Source organism: Callionymus lyra, chromosome 13 (genome assembly GCF_982586985.1).
Source record: "Callionymus lyra chromosome 13, fCalLyr1.hap1.1, whole genome shotgun sequence".
Classification (NCBI taxonomy): domain Eukaryota; kingdom Metazoa; phylum Chordata; class Actinopteri; order Syngnathiformes; family Callionymidae; genus Callionymus; species Callionymus lyra.
Window position 1 is genome coordinate 5,838,025 of NC_141830.1, and position 23,962 is coordinate 5,861,986.

The 23,962-nt window shown below is 38.3% G+C and overlaps 1 protein-coding gene across 1 annotated transcript; it reads left to right on the top strand.

The window, feature by feature from the left end:
* Nucleotides 1–981: 981 nt before the first annotated feature.
* On the top strand, nucleotides 982–23,579 carry LOC148067053 (aldehyde dehydrogenase, mitochondrial-like). The gene is made up of 13 exons (XM_087805105.1): nucleotides 982–1,182; nucleotides 11,623–11,727; nucleotides 11,813–11,953; nucleotides 12,406–12,485; nucleotides 13,474–13,585; nucleotides 14,141–14,269; nucleotides 15,072–15,185; nucleotides 19,340–19,442; nucleotides 19,703–19,887; nucleotides 21,243–21,407; nucleotides 22,330–22,487; nucleotides 23,059–23,173; nucleotides 23,356–23,579. The coding sequence occupies exons 1-13, from the start codon at nucleotides 1,051–1,053 to the stop codon at nucleotides 23,386–23,388; spliced, it is 1,572 nt and encodes a 523-aa protein (XP_087661231.1). The 5' UTR covers nucleotides 982–1,050; the 3' UTR covers nucleotides 23,389–23,579.
* Nucleotides 23,580–23,962: the final 383 nt, after the last annotated feature.

Below are 23,962 nucleotides of genomic sequence, written 5' to 3' on the forward strand. Positions count from 1 at the left end.
GGCTCCCTGTCCTCTGTCTTTCAGAGCGCACCATTATTAAACATGGCTTGGGATGTAGAAAACCATCACATTTCTATTGTTGCTACTGTCCAGACACCATTAATGTCGATTCAGGTGCTTCAAATGCTGTCAGTATCTTGCTCCCCCAGCTCAAAAACATGTTAAAGACATTCAAATTCCTAATTGCAGACAGTGGCTCCAAAATCAAGTGGCCCCCAAAAGAACCTGAGGCTGACCTTCAGCCCACCAGACCAAGAAGGTCAAATGGAGTTAAATGTCCACACTGTAAATTGAGCAAACAGAATTACAAACAAACATTTACAGCGTAAACATACTCTCGAATGTTATTTAGTTTGCAACGAAGGTATTGGTTGATGGAGTCTACTGACTCCTTTAAGAAACATCTTAAGACGTTTCTATTTAAGGTTAAACTTTATTTTACCTTACCTTAAAGTTTTCTACATCCCAAGCCATGTTTAACAATGGTGCGCTCTGAAAGACAGAGGACAGGGAGCCATTTTAAGTGTTATTTGTTCAGGCTTTTCCTTGATTTTCTGGAACTCCTGTTGTGTTCTCAGTTTTATCTTGACCTTTAAAGTATATACTTTATTGAATATTGTTTTGATTGTTTAAGCGCTTTGTGACCCTGGTCTGGAAAATCGCTATACAAATAAAAATGACTTACTTACTTACTAAATGACTTGTACTTACATACATTCACCACAAGATGGCGTTAATAACAACGTTGTTTAATCCGATTTATTCTGTGAAAATTATGTCAAACCTCGGACGAATGAAAGTTAATTTTAATATACCTTCGAAATTCGAACTTGTTCTCTCTACCTTCTTGTCTATAAGGGGTTGTGTTGTGGTCAGGAGGTGAGGGCGCTTTAAGAATCTGCACCAGGACCGGTCTGAAGCCCCCTGCAGGTCAGATTCCGAAGGACAGTAGGCGGCGCTCCACGGTGAGCTCCAGCCACAGGGGTTACTAGTGCCTCACACTCTCACGTGTCTCTCCTCGAGCGAGGTTCACTGTCAGGGTATAACGCCATGATCCGGACCGTGCTTTCCAGGAGCCTCTCCAGGAGCCTCTCCAGGCTCCACCTGCTGCCGACATGTCGCTTCTCTGCCGCCGCTGCTGTGCCAGCACCGAACACCCGACCCGAGGTCCGCTTCAACAAGGTAGGTTCAAGGAATCTCTCCCTAAAACTTCCTGTGTTTGCACAGTCAGTGTGGACCTGAACCTAGTATTCATAATAAATCATGGTTGTTTGGAATAATATCCCGGCGTGATGTAAGACCAGGGTCCAGACCAGGGTCACAAAGCGCTTAAACAATTAAAACAATACTCAATAAAGTATATACTTTAAAGATCAAGATAAAACTGATAACACAACAGGAGTTCCAGAAAATCAAGGAAAAGCCTGAACAAATAAAAACGTCTTAAGATGTTTCTTGAAGGAGTCAGTAGATCATCAAACACAGAGATCGTTCCAAAGCTTAGGAGCAACAGCCTGAAAAGATTTCTCTCCTCTGGTCCTGAGCCGTGTTCAGAAACCATCAGTAGATTCTGATCCACAGACCTCAGAGCCCGAGCTGGGGTGTAAGTCTGGATCAGATCACTGATGGAAGGTCTGACCATGAATAGATCTGAAAGTAAGAACCAGAATTTTAAAGTTGATCCTGAAAGAAACTGGCAGCCAGTGAAGAGTTTAAAGGATCGGAGAAATGTGAGTTCTTCTACTAGAGCAGGTCAGAATTCTCTATTGAATTACAAATCAATTCAAATCTGCTTTTGTGTCCAGTGGCGGCTGGTGAATAATAATAATTAAAAACAAATCTGTAACTGCTGATTTAGCGAGGATAAAAAAACATTTATATAGAATTAAATATATTTCTAAGTAAGCAAGTCATTTGTATTCATATAGCACTTTTCCAGACCAAGGTCACAAAGCACTTAAACAATCAAAACAATATTCAATAAAGTATATACTTTAAAGGTCAAGATAAAACTGATAACACAACAGGAGTTCCAGAAAATCAAGGAATACTTTATTGAATATTGTTTTGATTGTTTAAGCGCTTTGTGACCCTGGTCTGGAAAAGCGCTTTATAAATACAAATGACTTACTTACTTACTTACTTGCATAGGTGTTCAGATTTGTTTATTGTCATACCCTTGGACGAAGGGTGACCATACATGAAAATACATGAAACTTTGTTTATTAATACTTCAAAACCTGCTGAACATGAAAGTAAAGTCAGATCTTTGTAAACTATTAAGTTTTTTTTAATAAGAATTAAAATATATTGTGCTTGATTTACATTGACATCAATACACTGTACTAAATTGACAATAAATCAATATTTCTACTGTAAAAATACATGAAACTTTGTTTATTGATACTTCAAAACCTGCTAAACATGAAAGTAAAGTCAGATCTTTGTCAAATATTAAGGTTTTCTTTTTATAAGAATACAAATATATTGTGCTTGAATAACAGTGACAATAATAAACTGTACTAAATTGACAATAAATCAATATATCTACAGGAAAAATTACATGAAACTTTGTTCACTTATACTTCAAAACCTGCTGAACATGAAAGTTAAGTCAGATCTATGTCAACTATTAAGTTTTTTTTAATAAAATATATCAAAATACATTGTGCACAAACCGCTTTCTAAGCAAAAATAACGTCATCAGTCAGTACTTCAATTATTTAAACAACCGTCATTTAATCATTTTGCAAGACAACAAAATAATAAACGTGATATTATAACAGATCAGCAGAAAATAAATATTTCATATTTCCACCGCTTTTCTTCCAACAGTCTCACACACGTCTGCAGACTCTGGTCTCATCAAATGTTGCTTCAAATCTAGAACAGAAGTGTCTCTGGAATCTATTGAGAGAAAAGATACTTTAATGTCACCATATCAGAGGATTTTTGAGATTATATCAGCGATAGTTTCTCTACCGTAACACCTGCACAAAAGCGCAAGTTTTTAAAAGTTGCGGCTGGATCGCGGCTCACTTGACCTCGGTCCCCTTTTGGTGTATTCAGGACACTAACTTATAATCATAATGTTTCTTTTTTTAATATTAAAGTATATAGATATCAAGAAATCAAAGAGTGACAAACCTCTCAATGACCCTGGTGCACCTGTCGGATTCTGTGGTGACGAGAATCTTAAGAAGACAAACTGCTTCTGAACTCTGCAGCCAGAATTCTGAGCCGCTCTAGTAGAAGAACTCACATTTCTCCGATCCTTAAAACTCTTCACTGGCTTCCAGTTTCTTTCAGGATCAACTTTAAAATTCTGGTTCTTACTTTCAGATCTATTCATGGTCAGACCTTCCATCAGTGATCTGATCCAGACTTACACCCCAGCTCGGGCTCTGAGGTCTGTGGATCAGAATCTACTGATGGTTCCTCGCACACGACTCAGGACCAGAGGAGAGAAATCTTTTCAGGCTGTTGCTCCTAAGCTTTGGAACGATCTTCTCTCTCTTTGCGCTTGATGGATCTACTGACTCCTTTAAGAAACATCTTAAGACCTTTTTATTTGTTCAGGCTTTTCCTTGAATTTCTTGAACTCCTGTTGTGTTATCAGTATTATCTTGATCTTTAAAGTATATACTTTTTTGAGTATTGTTTTGATTGTTTAAGCGCTTTGTGACCCTGGTCTAGAAAAGCGCTATATAAATAAATATTACTTACTTACTTACTGTGTAACTTCAAGAAATTGTTCTGAACTGACAACAATCCAAAAGTTCATTTTGTACTGTCTTTGAAGTGCCTTTGAATATAGACGCTCTCTGAAGGTGCGACTCAAGTTAAAACATCCCAAAGCCCTGGTTAATAAGAACAGGTCTTATTTTAAATGCGTTTAATTGACATGTGACACTGCAACAGGCTGAGAAGTGGGTGGGACTTGCACATGTGGATGACATTCGATTGGCTATCAGCACAGACGGTGAAACACGGGTACAGTTCGTTACAACAATAGCCGCCGAACCCAGCCCTCTGAGTGAACCACAACGATGAAGGCCGTTGCGATGGACTTCTTATCACAATTCATTTATCCCTGTACGCCAGTCCGCCCATGCCAGGGATTATCTGATTCACTTCTAGCGTAAATGACACACTATCAAGCGTACTTAGGTGGTTAAAAAAAAACTTCAAAATGTATTCTATGTCAACAGGTTACAGGTTAAATATAGAGGCGTTCTGAAGGTGCAACTCCAAGTCATGGTCAATCAGAATGCACCAAATTATTAAAATATATATATATATATATATATATACACGTATATATGAAACTATTAAAAACCTTTCCTATGCACCAGGACATAAGAGATACTTTCTACCAAGTCATTTCCACACACAAAGACACTGAAAAAAATAAATTAAAGTTAAAAAAAACAACAAAAAAATGTTGTCAGGAGGGGGGGTCAAACCCACATCCTTAATGTTCAAGTACTGCTCACTACCAAGTGAGCTAAACGTAACAATGTTACTGAAACTGAAAGTTTGTATGAATGTCTGAGCTGCGGAAACGTGATGTTACTGACGGGCTGTTCTCAAAGCGAACACCCAACACCCCCCAGATTGACAGGATATGACGAATGATGACAAAAAACAAGATTATTAGCAGAACGTAAATCGTTACAAATATAGTTCAGCAGTGTGAAGAGTTCTACAAACATTCAGACTCATCACTGTTGAGGATTATTTTCAAACTAGAATAAATAATAATAAATAATAATAAATAAAATGTAAAAAAGATTAGAAAATAATAAACACCCAAATAGGTGGGAGGATGGCGTCCCAGCCGCCCCCGTTTGAGTCGACTGCATAGTCATTGTTATATAACCAGGGATCATGGGCGGACTGGGAGGGAAAAAGTGGACCCAGGAGTCACTGACAGACCGGCCCACTTCATGCACAGTGTAGGAAGCTATCCAGCCAGTTTCTGTACTTTAATGAAAATGTATTATTTCATGTCGTTTTGTACCATAATCATATCGTTATCATTTACCTGGAGCCTTAAGTAGCCCACAGTTAAATAATTCCAGCAGTGCAGTGATTTAAAAACATGTTATGATTAGAATGCAGGTTTTTAAGCAGGTCATTGATATGAAATAATTTGTCCCACCAATTTGCCAGACTGGTAGAGATAAAGTAATATACGCTGGGTAAACTAGAAGGGAACATGATTACAACATAATCACATTTCAATAAAGATGTTATTTTGGAATAGATGATCAACAAAACTAACTATAAAGTATGTCAAAAAATCTCAGATATTTATGACGATGAGAACAAAACTGAAAACTGACGTTTGAAAACTAAAAATGTGAAGAAGAAGAATATCTCCCATTTTATAGGGTTTTTTTTGGTCTTTGATCGCTGTGAACACTGGGGTCAAAGTCCTCTGGAACATAAATATACATCAGTGGCTGGCCGTGAATTTCACACATAAGCCTTGAGTGGCGCACGTTTGAATCAATCCACCTCTCAATAACTACTTTAAGGTTCTTTATACATCACAGGGATCTGACCGTGTGCCGTTATAGGTCAATAAGACGTTTAGATCATCATCAAATGAACACAACATACGTGCATTATATCCAAATATCACTCCGACTGAATGTGGTGGAAAAATCCTTTAAAGCTTGTGAAAGACTAGTCTCAGAATTAGCATAACTTTCTTAACAACGTCCAGCTTTTCCTGAAAAGTCCTTCTTGAAAATGGCTTGGCAAGTATATCTGTGACCAGATCAAGCTCTTCAGCCATTGCGTGTTGAAAAACAAACGGCAAAATAAACCCAAATTAACGTTTTGGCTCCATTTGAATGGTCTCAGTTCTATCCAATCAGAGGACGTGATCGTGTCACGTGTTCAACGCGCTCAACGCGTTCAGCGCCGTGGAATCTGTGACAAGCGTAGCTTCCAAAGTGCTGACGTTGTGTCGCCAACTCAAATATGATCGGTTAACACAATCCTTCAGCTGCCGTTGATTTCAATGGGCAAGGGCCACCTCTGAAACGACTGAAGGCCTCGGGTAGATTTCTTGTGGCAACAAGTGACCGCTCAAATATGATTGGATGAAAGCTCTCACATGAACTTACAATCACGGAAGCAGTGCGCAACTTCTGCAAGCAAGAGGAATGAAATGGAATAATGGAAAAGACTATACGAGCAGATGACATGGCTCCCCAAATCCTCACCAAGGTCCCAGGGTCTGGAGAAGAGTGGAGAGGCACAGAATCCATGTTGCTTGAAGTCCAGTGTGAAGTTTCCACAGTCGGTGATGATCAAGAAGGTTCAGAGTAGACTGTACTTTCTGAGGAGGCTTCGATCATTTAACATCTGCAAGAAGCTCCTCTGCATGTTCTACCAGTCTGTGGTGGCCAGTGTTCTATGCTGTGGTGTGTTGGGGTGGAAATGTGTCCAAGAGGAGGTCAACAGGTTGATCAGGAGGGCTGGCTCTGTGGTTGAAGCTGGACTCACTGGTGACAGTTGCTGAGAGGAGATCATTGAACAAACTACTGTCCATCATGATGATGACAGTCATCCTCTGAACACTGTCATCAGTGAGCAGAGAAACAGATGAAGCACGAATGCTCCTCCCATGATGCAACACTAATAGACTCAGGGACTCATTCATTCCTCGGGCTATTAAATTGTACAATTCTGAGTTCGGGGGCAGGAGTGGAGTGAGAGTATCTGGATGTTCTGTTCCATGTTAGTCTTTGTGTCCTTTGTCTTTGTTGTTTTTCTTTGACCTATGTTCTTTATCTTTATCTTTAGACTTAGATTGTGTCATCTTGTTCTTTCCCTTTATGTTCTTCTTCTTATTTTATTTTTATTTATTCTTTTTTATTGTTTATGAAAAATTGCTGGCTATTGGAAAAAAACAATTTCCCGAAGGAGACCTCCTGAGGGATCAATAAAGTCTTACCTTACCTTACCTTGAGTGCACAGTCAACACAACCATCCACCAGGAAATCCTAGAGAACTTCATGCTTCCTTCTGCTGACAAGCTTCATGGAGATTTCATTTTTCTGACAGGACTTGGCACCTGCACACACTGCCAAAGGTACCAGAAGCTGGTTCAATGACCAGGTGTTACTGTGCATTGATTGGCAAACTCACCTGATCTGAAGCCCATTGAGAATGTGTGGGGTACTGTCAAGAGGAAGATGAGAGACACCAGAACCAACAATGACCTGAAGGCGGCTATCAAAGCAACCTGGGCTTCCATTACACCTGAGCAGTGTCACCTGCTGATGCTTCCACTGACGCATTGATGCAGTAATTCATGCAAAAGGAGGCCCAACCAAGTATTGAGTGCATGGAAATTAACATACTTTTCAGAACATTTTTGTTTAAAATATGCTTTTTTTTCATTAGTCTTATGTAATATTCTTAATTTCTGAGGCATTTGGGGTTTTCATTATCCAAAAGCCACAATTATCAAAATTTCAAGGAATAAATGTTTGAAATGTTTCACTCTATGCAATGAATCTATATAATATATGGGTTTCACATTCTGAAATGAGTACCAAAAAATATTAAACTTTTTCATGATATTCTAATTTTTTGAGATGTACCTGTATATAGGTAACAGACAAAAAACATTACTGAAGTAACAATACACAACGCAGTTACAATATGCGTCATAAGGGGAAATGCAAGAAATAAGAACAGGTCTTATTTTAATTGCTTTCATTGCGTGATTGACATGTGACGCTGCCACAGGCTGAGAAGTGGGTGGGACTTGCACACATGGATGACAATAAGGTGGTGAAGCAAATCTTCGAAAATTGATTCTATGTCAACAGGTTACGGCTCTAGCAAGTTTGAAGTTGTTGTTTTTTTTCTACAGAAAAAACGGTTCATGAATAGTCTTGAAGTGTCGGTCTCATGACACCTTCACTAACCTGTGTAAAATCCTAGACTTTGAACTCAAGATAATCTTAAGACCCTTGTGGCAATATTTAATGGGGGTGAGTAATCATTAAGAATTCCATGTTGTTAAACTGATGTAGGTTTTGTAACCGTGTGAGAATTTGGGAATTGTTGACGACAGTTTAAGAAAGGTTTATAAAGCGTGCAGACAGAAAAATGGGAGTGATTACGTCATTGACTTAAATCTGATCAAATAAAATGTAACGATGATCGAAGAGATTTGCAGCTGAACTAAAACAGCACTAGAAAAAGCTTAACACACATAGATCAGTGAACAGAGGAGGTTTCACTTAACTTCAGGTTAATTATTAGAGCAGAGATTATAGTGAAGGTAAATAATGTTATCTCCCACACCTGTCGACTCAAATGACAATCAGTATAACTTCTGATGAAACGGGAATTGCATGTCAGGCTTGTCATGGTAGTTATGCAGCTGACATCAAGTGCACTCATCCTTAAAGGTCACTTCATACTGAAGCAATCATCGAGCCCATAAGTAAGGTGTTAGATGTGTTTAGATTTTCCAGTAAGGTTTAAATTGTCAAGCCACACCTTCAGGTGTTAATTACAGTGTGCACAAGTATGAACATATCTCTCTTAACTGACTTCATTGCATATCTTATATCTGGCAGTTTGTTGGCATGTGTGATATAATGCTGTTGAGATATGAAACGATCACATGTCCAATAACAGCAGAGTGGGTGTGTTGTTGGTATAATCTCCAGAAAAACGACTGCTTTCAGTGGGCGGAGCTTAGGCACATTTTCTAATGTAAATATTTCAATTAAAATAGTTTCGTGGAAACGGACGCATACTGATGAGTTCAATAGATGACCTAGATCAATTTGAGAGACACTCAAATGAAAATATTAGTTGCCCTTCAACATTCTTTTAAAATCACTTGTGACTATTTCATTATTGTGATGACATTAAACAGACGTCAGTGCCATCAGTGTGAAGTCATGAGAGGACTCTTGTTTTTAGAACGTCTAAACAAAGATGTTCCTGGAGTGTTTATGTTGGACGGTTCTGCAGCCAGTCACCGAAAATTCATTATGTCAAAATAATTTGCTTTTCACCAGAATAATAAACAGAACACCATACCTAACTGACGTGTTTGAATAACTATGTACTTGCTGAGAGTATTTCTGGTGTAAGTAACTCATTTTTATATATATAGCGCTTTTCCAGACCAGGGTCACAAATCGCTTAAACAATCAAAAGGTCAAGAAAACACCGAGACAAACACAGGAGTTCCAGAAAATCAAGGAAAAGCCTGAACAAATAAAAACGTCTTAAGATGTGTCTTAAAGGAGTCAGTATCAAACTGTTTTCTCTTAGCCCGAGATGCAGAGCTTTGCATATGCGAAAGTCAGTGTTTTATGAATGTTTACAAAGGATTGATTATTGCCATTGAAATTTAATGAAAGCTAGAACTATCCTGGCCTCCCAATCATTGACAACAAGGAAACTGCCATTAGCTCAGTGCGGTATTAAATTGCTTTTAAAATGTTCTAATTATATTTTAAATATACATTTTCCCTTCACTCGTTCAATAATAATCACTGTACATGTGTGCAATGAAGACAATTGCATGGTTCATATTATGGGACTGTGTAATGTCTCTGCTTCAGAGGCACTGGACTGACATAAACTGCATTTAATTGGTCTGATAGCTATGAATATCTTACAACCAAACATTATTTTTAATCAAAGTGTTTATCATCATTTTCAACATTCCACAACAGCAAAAAAACACAAATGGGTCACATAACCGGGTTCCTTAAAAAGCAACTAATGGGTTGATTTAAGTGTCTCTTAAATTGGTTTTAGACCTTTTATTGTACTCATCAGTGTGTGTCTGTGTTTGTACCAAACTCTCTTTTAATTTTAATATTTACATCACAACATTTTCTGGAGATGAAATCTCCTTTACCCAAACCAATCTCACTCTTAAAGTGAACTCAATCCTCCTTCCTGTCTGATGAGTTCTGCGCTTTCGTTTGATCCAAGGAAGAGTAAAAGTTAGAATTAAAACTTAATTTATATCAAATGATTGCAATGATTACAAAAGTAGTTCATACAAGACCTTAAATACAACAGTTAACAAAGAATGATTACAAAAGTAGTTCATACAAGACCTTAAATACAACAGTTAACAAAGAATGATTACAAAAGTAGTTCATACAAGACCTTAAATACAACAGTTAACAAAGAATGCAAATTATTCAGAAATACCAGAAGTTCGAGCGCTCGGTCCAGACTCTGTCCGACATCCTGGTTCACCAGATCCTTCCAGAGAGTGGCTGAAAAACTCTGAGCATGTCCCTTCTTTTAAAGACCTCCAGACCCTCCTCAAACACGTGAAGTAAGTTGAGGATACAATTACAAACTCGGGGTACGGGATGTTTTGCAAAATCTTACTCCTTCATGAACAAAATATGTTGTTTTCATGCCTCGACCTGAACACTGATCTAAACAAAGAATCTTCAGTCTTCCTTCACACTTGTTATCTCAAACCAGGTCTGTAGACCATACATTCTGTGTCTTGACATTTTTAGAATCATACATGTTTCTTATCTCAACAAGAAGAGGATGCCCACATGGCTACATCCTCTCTCCCAACATATATATCTTATATATATCGTTCACAGTTTGAACTATTGTCACACAAGTCTCTGTCAATGATGTCAGAGACGCACACCAAGGTTCACACAAAGTTGAGGCACAGATGCTTAGAGCCTTCAACCTTTGAACCTGCTCTTTGGGAATAACAAGTTTGTTAAAAGATAAAATACAAGAATATGTTTTAACTCTTAAAAGAAGAAAACATTATCAATGTTAACAATTGAGTACATAAAATGAGGATATATAGTGTAACCCTTCAATGAGTACATATATGTGGATCAATCTGAGGATATATCTTCACTCTTCAGTGATTGGTCAGACATCGATGGTTCGTCAGCGTGCGTCATCAATCCCGGAAGTCATCACCTCCAAGTGACTCATTGTTTAAACAAAGCGGGATTTGATTACAGGCTAGAGGAGGAGTAAAGCGAAATATACGGACTCGTAAAACACCTGCCCAGATCGCACCAGACTCACTCTGAGACCTGTTGAGACATATCTCGCCTGTCTTTCCCCTCCTTCGTTGAACTTGGACTAAACAATGGGGCCGGACCCTCCTCTCAACCTCATGAGGATGCGTGCTACAGGTTTATTCTAATATGTTTTACATCCAATGCAACAGATCCACGCTATTATTCTTTTTTTTAATAAATAATAGGAAAGGTAAACACTTGGTTGTATTTTCTTTGAAAATGCACAACAGATTTTGTTTATGCAAAAAAAAATTAAGCCATAGCTTGGTATTTATGATTAACTCACTTATGAAAATGTATTTGAATGAAAACTGCATTTGACTGTTTACCTAATTATTTGAAAATAATTCATTTTGGCAATGCTGTGAGATGTATTTTCTATTTAATTAGACTTCCTGTGCTTTTTAGCGTGTTAAAAACGTAATGTTTTTTCTCAGTTAAATATTCCGTTACATATAGCAGGTACATTTAAGTGCATATGTTTTTCTTCTTATCTGTTTATATATTCAGTATCTTTGTTTTTTATTTCCAATTCCAGCTCTTCATCAACAACCAGTGGCAGGATTCCGTCAGTGGAAAGACATTCCCGACAGTCAATCCAACAACTGGTGAGATCATCTGTCATGTGTCGGAGGCCGACAAGGTAAACGGACGCCTAAACAACCCATTTTTTAAGTGAGGAGAATACCTTTTAAATGAAAAATATGAAGTATAACTTGTATTTTTAGGCCGATGTTGATAAGGCAGTGAAAGCAGCACAGGATGCTTTCCGCTTTGGGTCACCATGGAGACGAATGGATGCATCTCATCGCGGCCTTCTTCTTAGCAAGTTGGCCGATGCCATAGAGAGGGATTCAGCCTATCTTGCTGTAAGTACACTTGATTGAAAAATGTTATGCTTTCCTTTTACATGTAAACCTACATACATACTGCATACATACCTTTAGGCATTTATTTGTGTCACCTAAATGTTCGAGGGAGTAAAGTGAACGTTATTTTCACATATTTTACCACCTATCGAATCAGAATGTCATGTGGTTAAATACAATATTTAATTGAGATTTTTGAATGTGCCAAAAGCTGTTATTATCTGCACCTCCTCGTAGGAAAACCATAGGGCTGCAGTAATCTATTATTTTTAGCATGTTTCTTTAAGCAACAGAAAATAAAACCACAACAATAATAAACAAAGATAAACGGTGCCAGAAGTGGACACTCATGAAGAAGTTGATTGTGTGATCTTTGTCTCTCTAGTATAAATACGTAAATGCTCTTAAAAGTTTTGTCATCCAGCCTTAAATGATTGAGTGGGTCTTACCAGGAGCTGGAAACCCTCGACAACGGAAAACCCTATGTCGTCGCCTACACTGTGGATCTACCCAATGTGGTTAAATGCCTCAGGTAACTACGTTTTGTCTGTCCCTTTTTCTTTTTTTTTACTTGTAAGTTGTTTTCTGCATTTTTTTTTCCGAGACCGCATACCCTGTGAGAAATGAACTGTGGAAGCCGACATTTTTCATACAAATATTCCAGCTTAAGTGTAGAGAAGCAGTTCGTGCCAAATCATTTCTTTATGGTTGATTGTCCTGATCGTTGTCTCTTATGAGGTGAGGACTCTGCCCTGACTGTAATCTGTGAGTTTTACAACTTCTTTACAGTAGTAAAGAAAATAGAAAGAACTGAGTCTTTTTCAACTTACCAGAGGGAATAAACAGAAACTGAAGCACTTGCTATATTTGAAACAAAATCCTGAACCATAATGATTTTATCTTTAAGTATCAAGAGTCTATTTTGTAGTTTAAAACAATGGCAACAACAGGTTCTGTTTGCAAGTAAATCAGTTCAGGATGAGGCACTCAAAGGGTTAAAGGCTCAGGATTAAGGTTGGAAGGACAAGGCAGAGAACATGGTAATGAAGCAGAACCTGGAGATTTTATCAGTCAGGAAACTGCATTTAGAAACTTGTGTCAACAAAGACAAGCAAAACAAACTTCTCCTCTTGTGTCCCAAAGGTTCCATTTCTACCTGAAACCTTTATACAGAGTTCATTGGGAATGAACTGCTAGATGTTACTTTGAAACTTGATCCTGGATTTGTCATTATTTACACCACAGGGATTAAAGAGAGATTTTAGATCTCCAGTCTTATCTTGGCTTGCATGTATAATGCTTCCAGCAGTACACTTTAGAGGTGTGTATCTGAAATGTAAAATGAATGAATCATACTAAATTCCTAACTGAGCAAACAAAGGGACTTTATCAAAAGACATCAGCTACTTTATTTTCTTGACCTAGATACATGACAATAATGTGGGTGTTTATTCCTGTTGCATAGAAAATAGCTGGCAACTGAACATGTTTATGCTCATAATATGTGCCAATGTGTCCAGGTACTATGCTGGGTGGGCTGACAAGTGGGAAGGAAAGACGATCCCCATCGACGGAGATTTCTTCTGCTACACCAGACATGAACCTGTCGGGGTGTGTGGACAGATCATTCCGGTGAGACGACTAATTTATGTTGAGCGAATGGATCCGTTTCAGGGTTTCTTTGTTAGTTTGTTTTTGACGTTGGTGGTCACTGTGTCGAGGGGAAAAAAAACTCTTCAGAGTAGACCGTTGTCCCAGCTAACAATGGTGTGCTCAATGTGACCTGATAAAAATCTTTTACTATACTTTACTTTTCACTATGCTGCAGTTTAAAAACCAGTTAACCCAATTATTTTACTAGTTATATATTTTAAATAGCCAAGAAACTATAATCAGTTTACTTCAGTTACCGATGCCCTGAGGCCTAAAGAAAAAAAGTAAGATGAAAGTCGACCATATTTGTATACAGTATTTTTTTTTTTTTTTGGCGCTCTTGAAAATAAGGATACTCTTTTTCATCCGGATGTTTTCAGCCGTGGAAGAGTTGGCACTTCCCTGTTACATCTTTTCTATGTTGACTATCTGATTTCCACATGTCAACTATCATGTTTGTGTCACATTTCTGGTTGAAGTCGATCTTTGTGAGTAAACGCTGAATATAATACGAGGTTCTTCTTCCTCTTTCAGTGGAATTTCCCTCTTCTGATGCAAGCATGGAAACTTGGCCCGGCCCTGGCAACCGGCAACACTGTGGTGATGAAAGTGGCCGAGCAGACTCCGCTGACGGCCCTCTACGTGGCCAGCCTCATCCAAGAGGTCCTAAACCGGTTTCTAGTGCCTTTGCAGATGATATTTGCTTATCCATGAATAATAAGTATTTTTCTGTGAACCCATTTTCCAGGGAGGGCAAATGATCTCAAACATGTGACTGACTCAATTTAGATGTTATCAGAAGCACAGTCACAAATCAGCTACCGTATTTTCCGGACTATAAGTGGCAGTTTTTTTCCTAGTGTGTCCGGGGGTGAGACTTATACTCTGGAGCGACTTATGTGTGAAATTATTAACACATTATTATATCATTTCACATGTTATTTTCACACTAAACCACCAGAGGGCGCTCTAGGCCTGTGTTGATCATTTCCACGTAGAAGAGGAAGCATCTTCTACCTCCGGAGTTAGTTAGTTGTTTAAAAGTGACACGAGGATGAAGAGTTATTTGGAGTTACATGGATGGTTTGGTAAACTTGTTAGTTATTTATGCTATAGTTCTCTGAATAACTCTTCATATGTTATGTTAACATACCAGGTTCTCACTTCATGTAACGTAACATTATTCTGTTGTTGCCTCTAGTTTTATTTTAAATTGTCTTTCAAGATCACATGTCTGTTCTTGGTATTGGATTTTATCACATAAATTTCCCCCAAAAAGTGCGACTTATACTCCAGAGAGACTTATATATGTTTTTTCCTTCTTTATTATGTATTTTATGGCTGGAGCGACTTGTGCTCCGGAGCCACTTATAGTCCGGAAAATACGGTACTTTTGCTGAGGAGGCATTTGAGACAAAGTGTGGACTATACACACTTATTAAAAGACTCACATTATGTTTGAAAGGTGGGTTTCCCTGAAGGTGTGGTGAACATCCTGACCGGCATGGGCCCTACTGCTGGTGCTGCCATCTCAGGACACATGGACGTTGACAAGGTTGCCTTCACCGGATCCACTGAGGTACGAATCTGATCCTGTTGTTACCTTTATTAAATCAAAATGTTTCCCTGAGGAATTATTCTTTTTAAAATTGGTTTCACTATTTCTACTGAAAATAAATGTCACCGCATTGAATATATAGTTTTTATTTGTAAAAGAGAAGAACTACACACCCTTCTGTCAACATTTGATTGATGACCTTGATGACCTTGATCACCCCTCCTCTCCCTGGTATCACTAACTGTCAATATTTGATTGATGATCCCCCTATGGCCCCTCCCCCCTGTCACACCCTTCTGTCAAAATTTGATTGATGACCTTGATGAACCCTCCTCTCCCTGGTATCACTAACTGTCAATATTTGATTGATGATCCCCCTATGGCCCCTCCCCCCTGTCACACCCTTCTGTCAAAATTTGATTGATGACCTTGATGAACCCTCCTCTCCCTGGTATCACTAACTGTCAATATTTGATTGATGATCCCCCTATGGCCCCTCCCCCCTGTCACACCCTTCTGTCAAAATTTGATTGATGACCTTGATGAACCCTCCTCTCCCTGGTATCACTAACTGTCAATATTTGATTGATGATCCCCCTATGGCCCCTCCCCCCTGTCACACCCTTCTGTCAAAATTTGATTGATGACCTTGATGAACCCTCCTCTCCCTGGTACCACTAACTGTCAAAATGTGATGGATGATCCCGCCTCCTTTTTTTTTCCGGAACTTTGAACTTTCATAGGTCTTAGTTTGTTGTAAAGAAAAATCTCTTAACATTGTATCATCTTAACACATCCATCTTCGACCAGGTCTCTACTGGAAGTGAAAATAAATAGACATCGCACGTTAATATACAATTTTAGGTCACGCCTCTTGTTCCGTGTTTAGAGCAACTTAAAAATGACTTTGTGTTACATTTTTACCAAAGTGATCTGTTCTTACAGAGAACTTATTTTTAACGACAGTTATAGAATTGAAAGCTAACTTTCGCAAAATTGGAGCAGACATCATTTATATATCAGTAACATCAGGAAGAAACTGGAACTTGTAACTGAAGGGCAGATACAAAAACGACTAAAGAGAAACACAACAACAGGTTAAGAAAAGTTCTCAATAAACATTCTCAACTTATACTAGAAGATTTTATTTTTTCTTCTTGTTTCTGTAAAAAAAAATGATGTACGTGACAAGAAGTCTGTCACTTTTAATGGTCTTCTCGACACGATTTTGGAAACATTTAACATGTTTATCATGGCTATGATTGTAACTGTAACACACACACACACACACACACACACACACACACACACACACACACACACACACACACACACACACACACACACACACACACACACACACACACACACACACACACACACACACACACACACACACACACACACACACACACACACTCCTACTTCAAGTTCTTATCTATCAAGGTCACAGGTATCGTGTTCCTCTTACCATTCCCGAGAGTCAACAGCTATTTTCTTATCTCGAAGCAGACAAAGGCACTACTTTCAGTCATAAGTTATATGTGGTTTCATGTGTTTAACATACTTTGGTTCATCATTTTCCCAACATCATCACGTCAAGTTTCTCAGTTTAGTCATTGTTGTCATTTAACTCGTTTTTGTATTTTAAATTTTTAAACTTACTATGATTTTTTTATTTTTTTTATTTCTCAAAATGAATGTCAATGTTAAAATATTACCCTTACTGGTGATTCAGTTTTATTTTGAAGAAATAAAGACAACTATCAATTTGAAGCTTCGCAGCTCTTGGCAAGACCTGAATGGCAGGATTTGGAAAGTGGAAGTGAAAGTTATGATTCAGAGTCTAATCCTAGCCGTCAGTGAGGACTCACCGACTGCAACACACCACACTGGACAGTCGATATAGACTCAATAACACTTGTTTTTTTCACCTTAAAGACTCCCAACACCTGACACCAACAGAACACAGCAAATTTACTACGGAAATATTTACAATTGCCTTAAGGGATATTATCTTGAATTCTTTTATGTTTTTCAACTATAATTCTAGTGCGAATTTGACTATTGTATCCATCTTGTTGGCTAGTTCTTTTGTTCCTTCTCTTGTCTCCTAATAAACTTTGGATTTCTCTTCCTTTCACAAATCCTTCTAAATGTTTCCACTTGGATCTGAAGTTTCTATCGCGCCAACATACCAAGGGTCTAAGTTGCGAAGCATATTAATCATTATTGAAGTTTGGAAGAGCCATGCCTTCTTGGTCTTTGGGCAGCTGTAGTGTTTGAGATTTAATCCTTGGTTTTCTACTGTTCCATATACATTTGGATAGGGTGCATCTCATATTCTAAATTGTCTGAGATTTGTATTGGGTAAACTTGGAAGAAAAAGAGGATCATGGGTAGCATAGTCATTTTGATCGTTGCTATTCTCGCACTGAAATCTAATCATTTGACTTCAACACTTGCAATTATCTCCTTATTTCTTGATCTGTATCATTTGTGTAGATATAATTGGATTCACACCTTGGTATTTTTTTTTTCAGTTTTCCAGTTGAACTTGTTTGAACATGTTTGTCTAATGTTTTTAGACGTGTGAATAGTGTCAACAGGTTGGACAGGTTGATCAGGAGAGCTGGCTCTGTGGTTGGCATGAAGCTGGACTCACTGGTGACAGTTGCTGAGAGGAGATCATTGAACAAACTACTGTCCATCATGGATGATGACAGTCATCCTCTGAACACTGTCATCAGTGAGCAGAGAAGCAGATGAAGCACGAATGCTCCTCCCATGATGCAACACTAATAGACTCAGGGACTCATTCATTCCTCGGGCTATTAAATTGTACAATTCTGAGTTCGGGGGCAGGAGTGGAGTGAGAGTATCTGGATGTTCTGTTCTATGTTAGTCTTTGTATCCTTTGTCTTTGTTATTTTTCTTTGATCTATGTTCTTTATCTTTATCTTTAGACTTAGATTGTGTCATCTTGTTCTTCCTCTTTATGTTCTTCTTCTTATTTTATTTTTATTTATTATTTTGTATTGTTTATGGAAAATTGCTGGCTGTTGGAAAAAACAATTTCCCGAAGGAGACCTCCTGAGGGATCAATAAAGTTTTACCTTACCTTACCTTAATAGTTAGATGGCAAGAGTGTGATATCAGGTCTTTAAGAGGTGTGTGTTGGAAAAAGTTGTAACAATATTTTAAGAATCAAATTGTTACAGTTGATCTTATGAAGTGGATTCAAATGTTAGATGATGTTAGGGTGTATAGTTAAATTCCAAGATTTGTGTTTTTGTTAGGCTCTGTTTGTACCCTGAGTGAGAACCAAATCTTTAAGAGGTGTGTGAATAAGAAAGTTGGAAAAAGTTGTTACAATATTTTAAGAAGTTGACAAAAAATGGTGGAGAGTATGTTTTAAACACTTTTTTTAAACATTGGAACGTTCTATTTCCAAAAGTCCACAACTTTTATTTGGTTTGGTAATTTGCCTTTAAAAAGAAACACACAGAGTAATGTAAGAACACATCTAATTCAAAGTCATTTTTAAAGGATGCTTTAAACACGAAATGTTGACGGAACAAGAGGCGTGACCTTCATTGTTTATTAACATGTGACGTCTCCTTGGTTCTACACTTCCAGTAGAGACCTGGTCGAAGATGGATGGTGTGACGACGATACAATGTTAAGAGATTTTTCTTTACAACAAACTATAACTCTCAAAAGTTCGAAGTTCCGAAAAAGGTCCATATTCCAGGGTTAGGGCCCTAGGGGGGGATGGAGTGTCATCAAGGTCATCAGTGTCAACAATTACATTTTGACAGAAGCATGTCTAGTACCTCATTTAAAAGGCATATAGGAGCAAAAAGCAAACCCAGTTTATATTCTAGAGTTTGAAGCATGGCTCTCTCTTACATTAGAACCTGTAAAATCTGACCTTAAACGTGTATTGTAGTTTTACTTCAACATATAAATCATGGAGATTCATGATATTTTCATTTCCACATATTCAACATTACTGTTGAGTTATGACCAAATTCTAAAAAAGATACCTCATTACACTTATTCAGCTTAAGTTTCTTCAAGTTAGGAAACTTTCCAATGATTACACGTCATGCGTTTGAATGTGTCCGAGCACATGAATCCTTTTCTGCTGCAGTAAAACTTCCATCCTGCAGGTGGGACAACTTATCCAAAAGGCATCTGGCAGCAGTAACCTGAAGAAGGTCACTCTGGAACTGGGAGGCAAGAGTCCCAACATCATCCTGTCCGACGCCAACTGTACGTTGTGGCAAATGATTACAAAAAAAGTTATCTTACAACTAAATGCTGCTTTGATTTGTCGATACATTCAAAGATTAACATTATGTTTTTAACCGGACTGAGCAACTCCAACTTGATGTAATGACTATAATAAATACATAAAATGTACCTTTAATTCTTCTCACATTGGGGAAATCTAAGCACTTTATGGACTAATTTATTAAAAATAACATTTTATAATGTTTCTAGCTCATTTCTGAAGGTTGTGTTCCTTCCAGTGGAAGATGCAGTGGAGCAGTCGCACTTCGCTCTGTTCTTCAACCAAGGCCAGTGTTGCTGTGCTGGCTCCCGGACCTTCGTCCAAGCAGACATATACGACGAGTTTGTCGAACGAAGCGTGGAGCGAGCGAAGAGGCGAGTGGTGGGAAACCCCTTTGACTTTAAGACCGAGCAAGGACCGCAGGTAAGACGTCTTTTTCTTTCACCAACTAGGTAACAAAATTTGAAATGGAAGCTTTTATTTTGTAGGACTATAAACAAGGAGAGAATATTTCAAAGGGGTAAATGTATTGTATATTGTATTGTATATGTACTGAAATTTCCCTGAGAGTGTCGTCTCAAAGGGATCAATAAAGTGCAGTTTAAGGCAGTCTAAGTATGTTGTGATCGCAGTGGTCTGCGTTGGTTTAAAATACTTGGTTGCATTCATGAAGCGTGAGCAAAACTATTGTGTGTAAAATGTGAGCATCGGGAATTTAAGAGATTTGAGCATTCGGCCAATTTTAGTAGCTCCGATCTTTTACACAAAAAAATCGATGTAGATTTTGTTAATTCAAGAATTAATTTACATCAAGCTTGTCGTTGGAAATGTACACTTTAATTGATATTTCAGCACTTGTATGAGAAAAATACACGTATGCCTTTAAAAATTTAGATTTGAACAATACAAAAAAATAATAATGGATTATATTTAACGTTTAATTCAATTCAATTAGTTGACAGGCAGGTTTCAAATACAGATTATGGCCATGATTGTGAATTATATGTTTAAATCAACTCAATAGTCTTTATATTATTTCTACATGGTGAATGATGTAGGAATATAGTTTAATAATAGGAAATATAAATGATAGTTGTTTAAATATTTTGTAACTTTAGCCTAAGAGTCTTCATAATGCAGCAGGTGATATTTTGGACTGATGTCACTCCTTCTGGCTGATTTTTTTTTGTTTGTTGTGTGTGCTTATGTGGTTCATTAGCTCCAATTTCCTGTCAAACCGTGTGTGTTTAACCTTAGGTATTGTTCAGAATCATCAACTACTGCTTCTATGGTGATGAATTGGTCACAAATTACTCATTAGCAGGAAGATTCTCTCATTCATTGATCATCATCATCATCATACTAACCTTTTTTACGTCCAGATCTGAGTTTTTCGCCTCTTTCATGAATCCAGAGAAGGTTTTTAGTAGCACAGAGATTTTAGTAAATCTGCCCTTAGATTTACCCACTTTTCATAAATGATAGCCACTGTTTTTATTTTGAAACAGATCAACTTTGGTCATAGTTGTTCTTTAAACAAATAATACTTATTCTATGTGTTTTCCTTTATAATAAAACCTAGTTAAGAGACTTGTTTTATTGTTGACTATGTCATGGCAGTTTTAAATGACTTTATCATAAAGTCCAAAAATGTGATTAGAAAGTTGTCTTTGATCTTTGAAAAATGCTTTCTTTTTAATATTTCAGGTACGAGTTGAAAAACCACCTTAGCTCACGAGAGGTGACGAGGAACTCACGCTGCTCTTTCCTCCTCCCAGGTGGATCAGGACCAGTTCGAGAAGATCCTGGGATACATCAGCAGTGGCAAAAGAGAAGGAGCTAAACTGATGTGTGGAGGCGAGGCAGCCTCTGACCAAGGGTACTTCATCCAGCCAACTGTGTTCAAAGATGTCCAAGACAACATGACCATTGCAAGAGAGGAGGTAGGAAAAAAAGGCTGCATGACAAAAAAAGGTCTAGAGATGTTTTAGCCTGGACTTTTTAGGTTTTCTGAGCTTGACCTTTGTCACTGTTCAGCCAAGATTGACTTTCTTATAGACACACAGCTAAGGGTGGAGAATCGGTTCTCCCTTAGTTGGACTTATCTACTTGAATATTGGAGGATAATGGCTACATTGACCCTGCATATGACCTCACAACGTTATTTGCACAGGAGTAAACATCTGCTGCAGCTCTTAAGTAAACCGTGAAAGAGTTGACATGTTTCTCCTGTAATCTCTGTAGATTTCTTTTGCACGTTTTCCAGTTTTGGATCTTTAGTTCGAAGGAAGGAAGGAAGGAAGGAAGGAAGGAAGGAAGGAAGGAAGGAAGGAAGGAGGGAGGGAGGGAGGGAGGGAGGGAGTGAGGGAGGGAAGGAAGGAAGGAAGGTTAAAAAACATGTGATTTGAAGAGTTACTTTGCCACCACTGAGGAAAATATCAAATCACTGTTTTAACTTTTAGAAAGTAATTTGCAATAACAACATTTGAATAATGACGATCTGAAATCATTGCCCATGAATCACACTAGTTTTAAATGTGTGATAAATCATAATTAATCACAGCTCCACTTATTAACTCTCAATATTTTGTTATCAATTGACTAAAAGTTATTACCAAGAAGACTTTTAAAGTTAACATATAGCGATGCTATAAAAAGCCTGCTCTCTGTCAGGAAGCCAAGTGTCTCTGTAAAGAAATGTTTCATGATAATAAAAGGAGGTTCTACACAGACAAGGTTCTCCTAGTTGTGGTTTCAGTGTGAATAGTGGGCTTGGTTTGCAGATGAGTCTCTTTTCTTTTTCAATGCATCCCTGCAAGTGCAAGTCTTGGGCTCCACAGCTAACACAATAATTGTGTCTCGCAGATCTTTGGCCCGGTGATGCAGATCTTGAAGTTCAAGACCGTGGACGAGGTGCTGGCGAGGGCGAACAACAGCCAGTACGGTCTCGCTGCCGCTGTGTTCACCAAAGATGTGGACAAAGTTCACTACGTCACCAATGGACTGCGGGCTGGGACTGTCTGGTATGAAATGTTCAAGACATAGCTAAAGCTTTGGCCATGTAAGGTGTGTGTAAGTCATTTACATTTATACAGTGCTTTTCTAGACCAGAGTCACCAAGGGCTTAAACAATTAAAAAAAACAACTCAGGAGTCCCAGAAAATACAGGGACGAATAAGAAAGTCTTAAGATGTTTTGTGAAGGAGTCAGTAGATCATGAAACACAGAGGAAGAGATGGTTCCAAAGCTTAGGAGCAACAGTCTGGAAGGATTTCTCTCCTCTGGTCCTGAACCGTGTTCAGGAACCATCATTAGATTCTGATCCACAGACCTCAGAGCCCGAGCTGGGGTGTAAGTCTGGATCAGATCACTGATGGAAGGTCTGACCGTGAATAGATCTGAAAGTAAGAACCAGAATTTTAAAGTTGATCCTGAAAGAAACTGGAAGCCAGTGAAGAGTTTTAAGGATCCAACAAATGTTCCTATGTTTACACATCGTGTGCGTGCGAGCTCAGGGGTAGTATTGACATGCTGATAGGCATGGAAGGTTAACTTTTGTAAGTTAATATTTGGCAAACCTCTGCCTCTTTGCAGGGTAAACTGCTACGATGTGTTTGGGGCCCAGGCTCCCTTCGGAGGATTCAAAGCTTCAGGAATTGGCCGAGAGCTGGGGCAATATGGTCTGGAAAACTATACAGAAGTTAAAACGGTGAGTTTTTGACAACGTCTCGAACATTTATGCTGATCTGAGACCCCTCAGACAGGAGAGTTCTTGCTGTGAAACCTGGTAGCACTAACTAACACGCTATTGTGCAGCCCTTGAAACAGATTAATTGTATAAGCAACCAGTGTTAACAATGGCTTAATTCTTCCCACTCCCCTCCTCAAAAGGTGACCATCAAGGTTCCACAGAAGAATTCTTAGACGCGGCTGCAGGAGGCGATGCTGAGCCACAATGGTTAACATACCTGGAAGTGCCGTTTCTTCACATCTGCCTGCAATACTTTGAATCACAACTCATCCAAGAAGATTGGGTGTTAAAACGCATTTATTTGAATAGCAAAATGGTTTGATGTTCAATGTATCATTTTCGAATAAATACCTTTGACATCCTTCTCACTTTTGTTTTGCATTTGTCTTCCTGAACATCATATCAAAATTCAAATTCCTTCCTACTTTAGCTCTCGACGAAGGCGTAGCTTTTTCTTTCCCTCCTGCTCTAGACTCTCCGACTGCACTTGTCTCATTTATCAGAGAGTTACTCGACAGTTCTTCCAGTCAACTATGGATCTGCTCAGCTGTGCTGTGTCTCAAATCGCATACTAATCTTAGTATGCTAGAAGTTAGTATGCATCAGTTTCGTATGCATACTAACTAGTACGCAAATTCTCCACAGATAGTATGTCTCAAATCAAACCCTGAAGCTACACACTAACCGGAAATCACATGACAGCTTCTTCTTCTACTTCTATTTAACGTTGTTTCAAGCAGCTGTTTG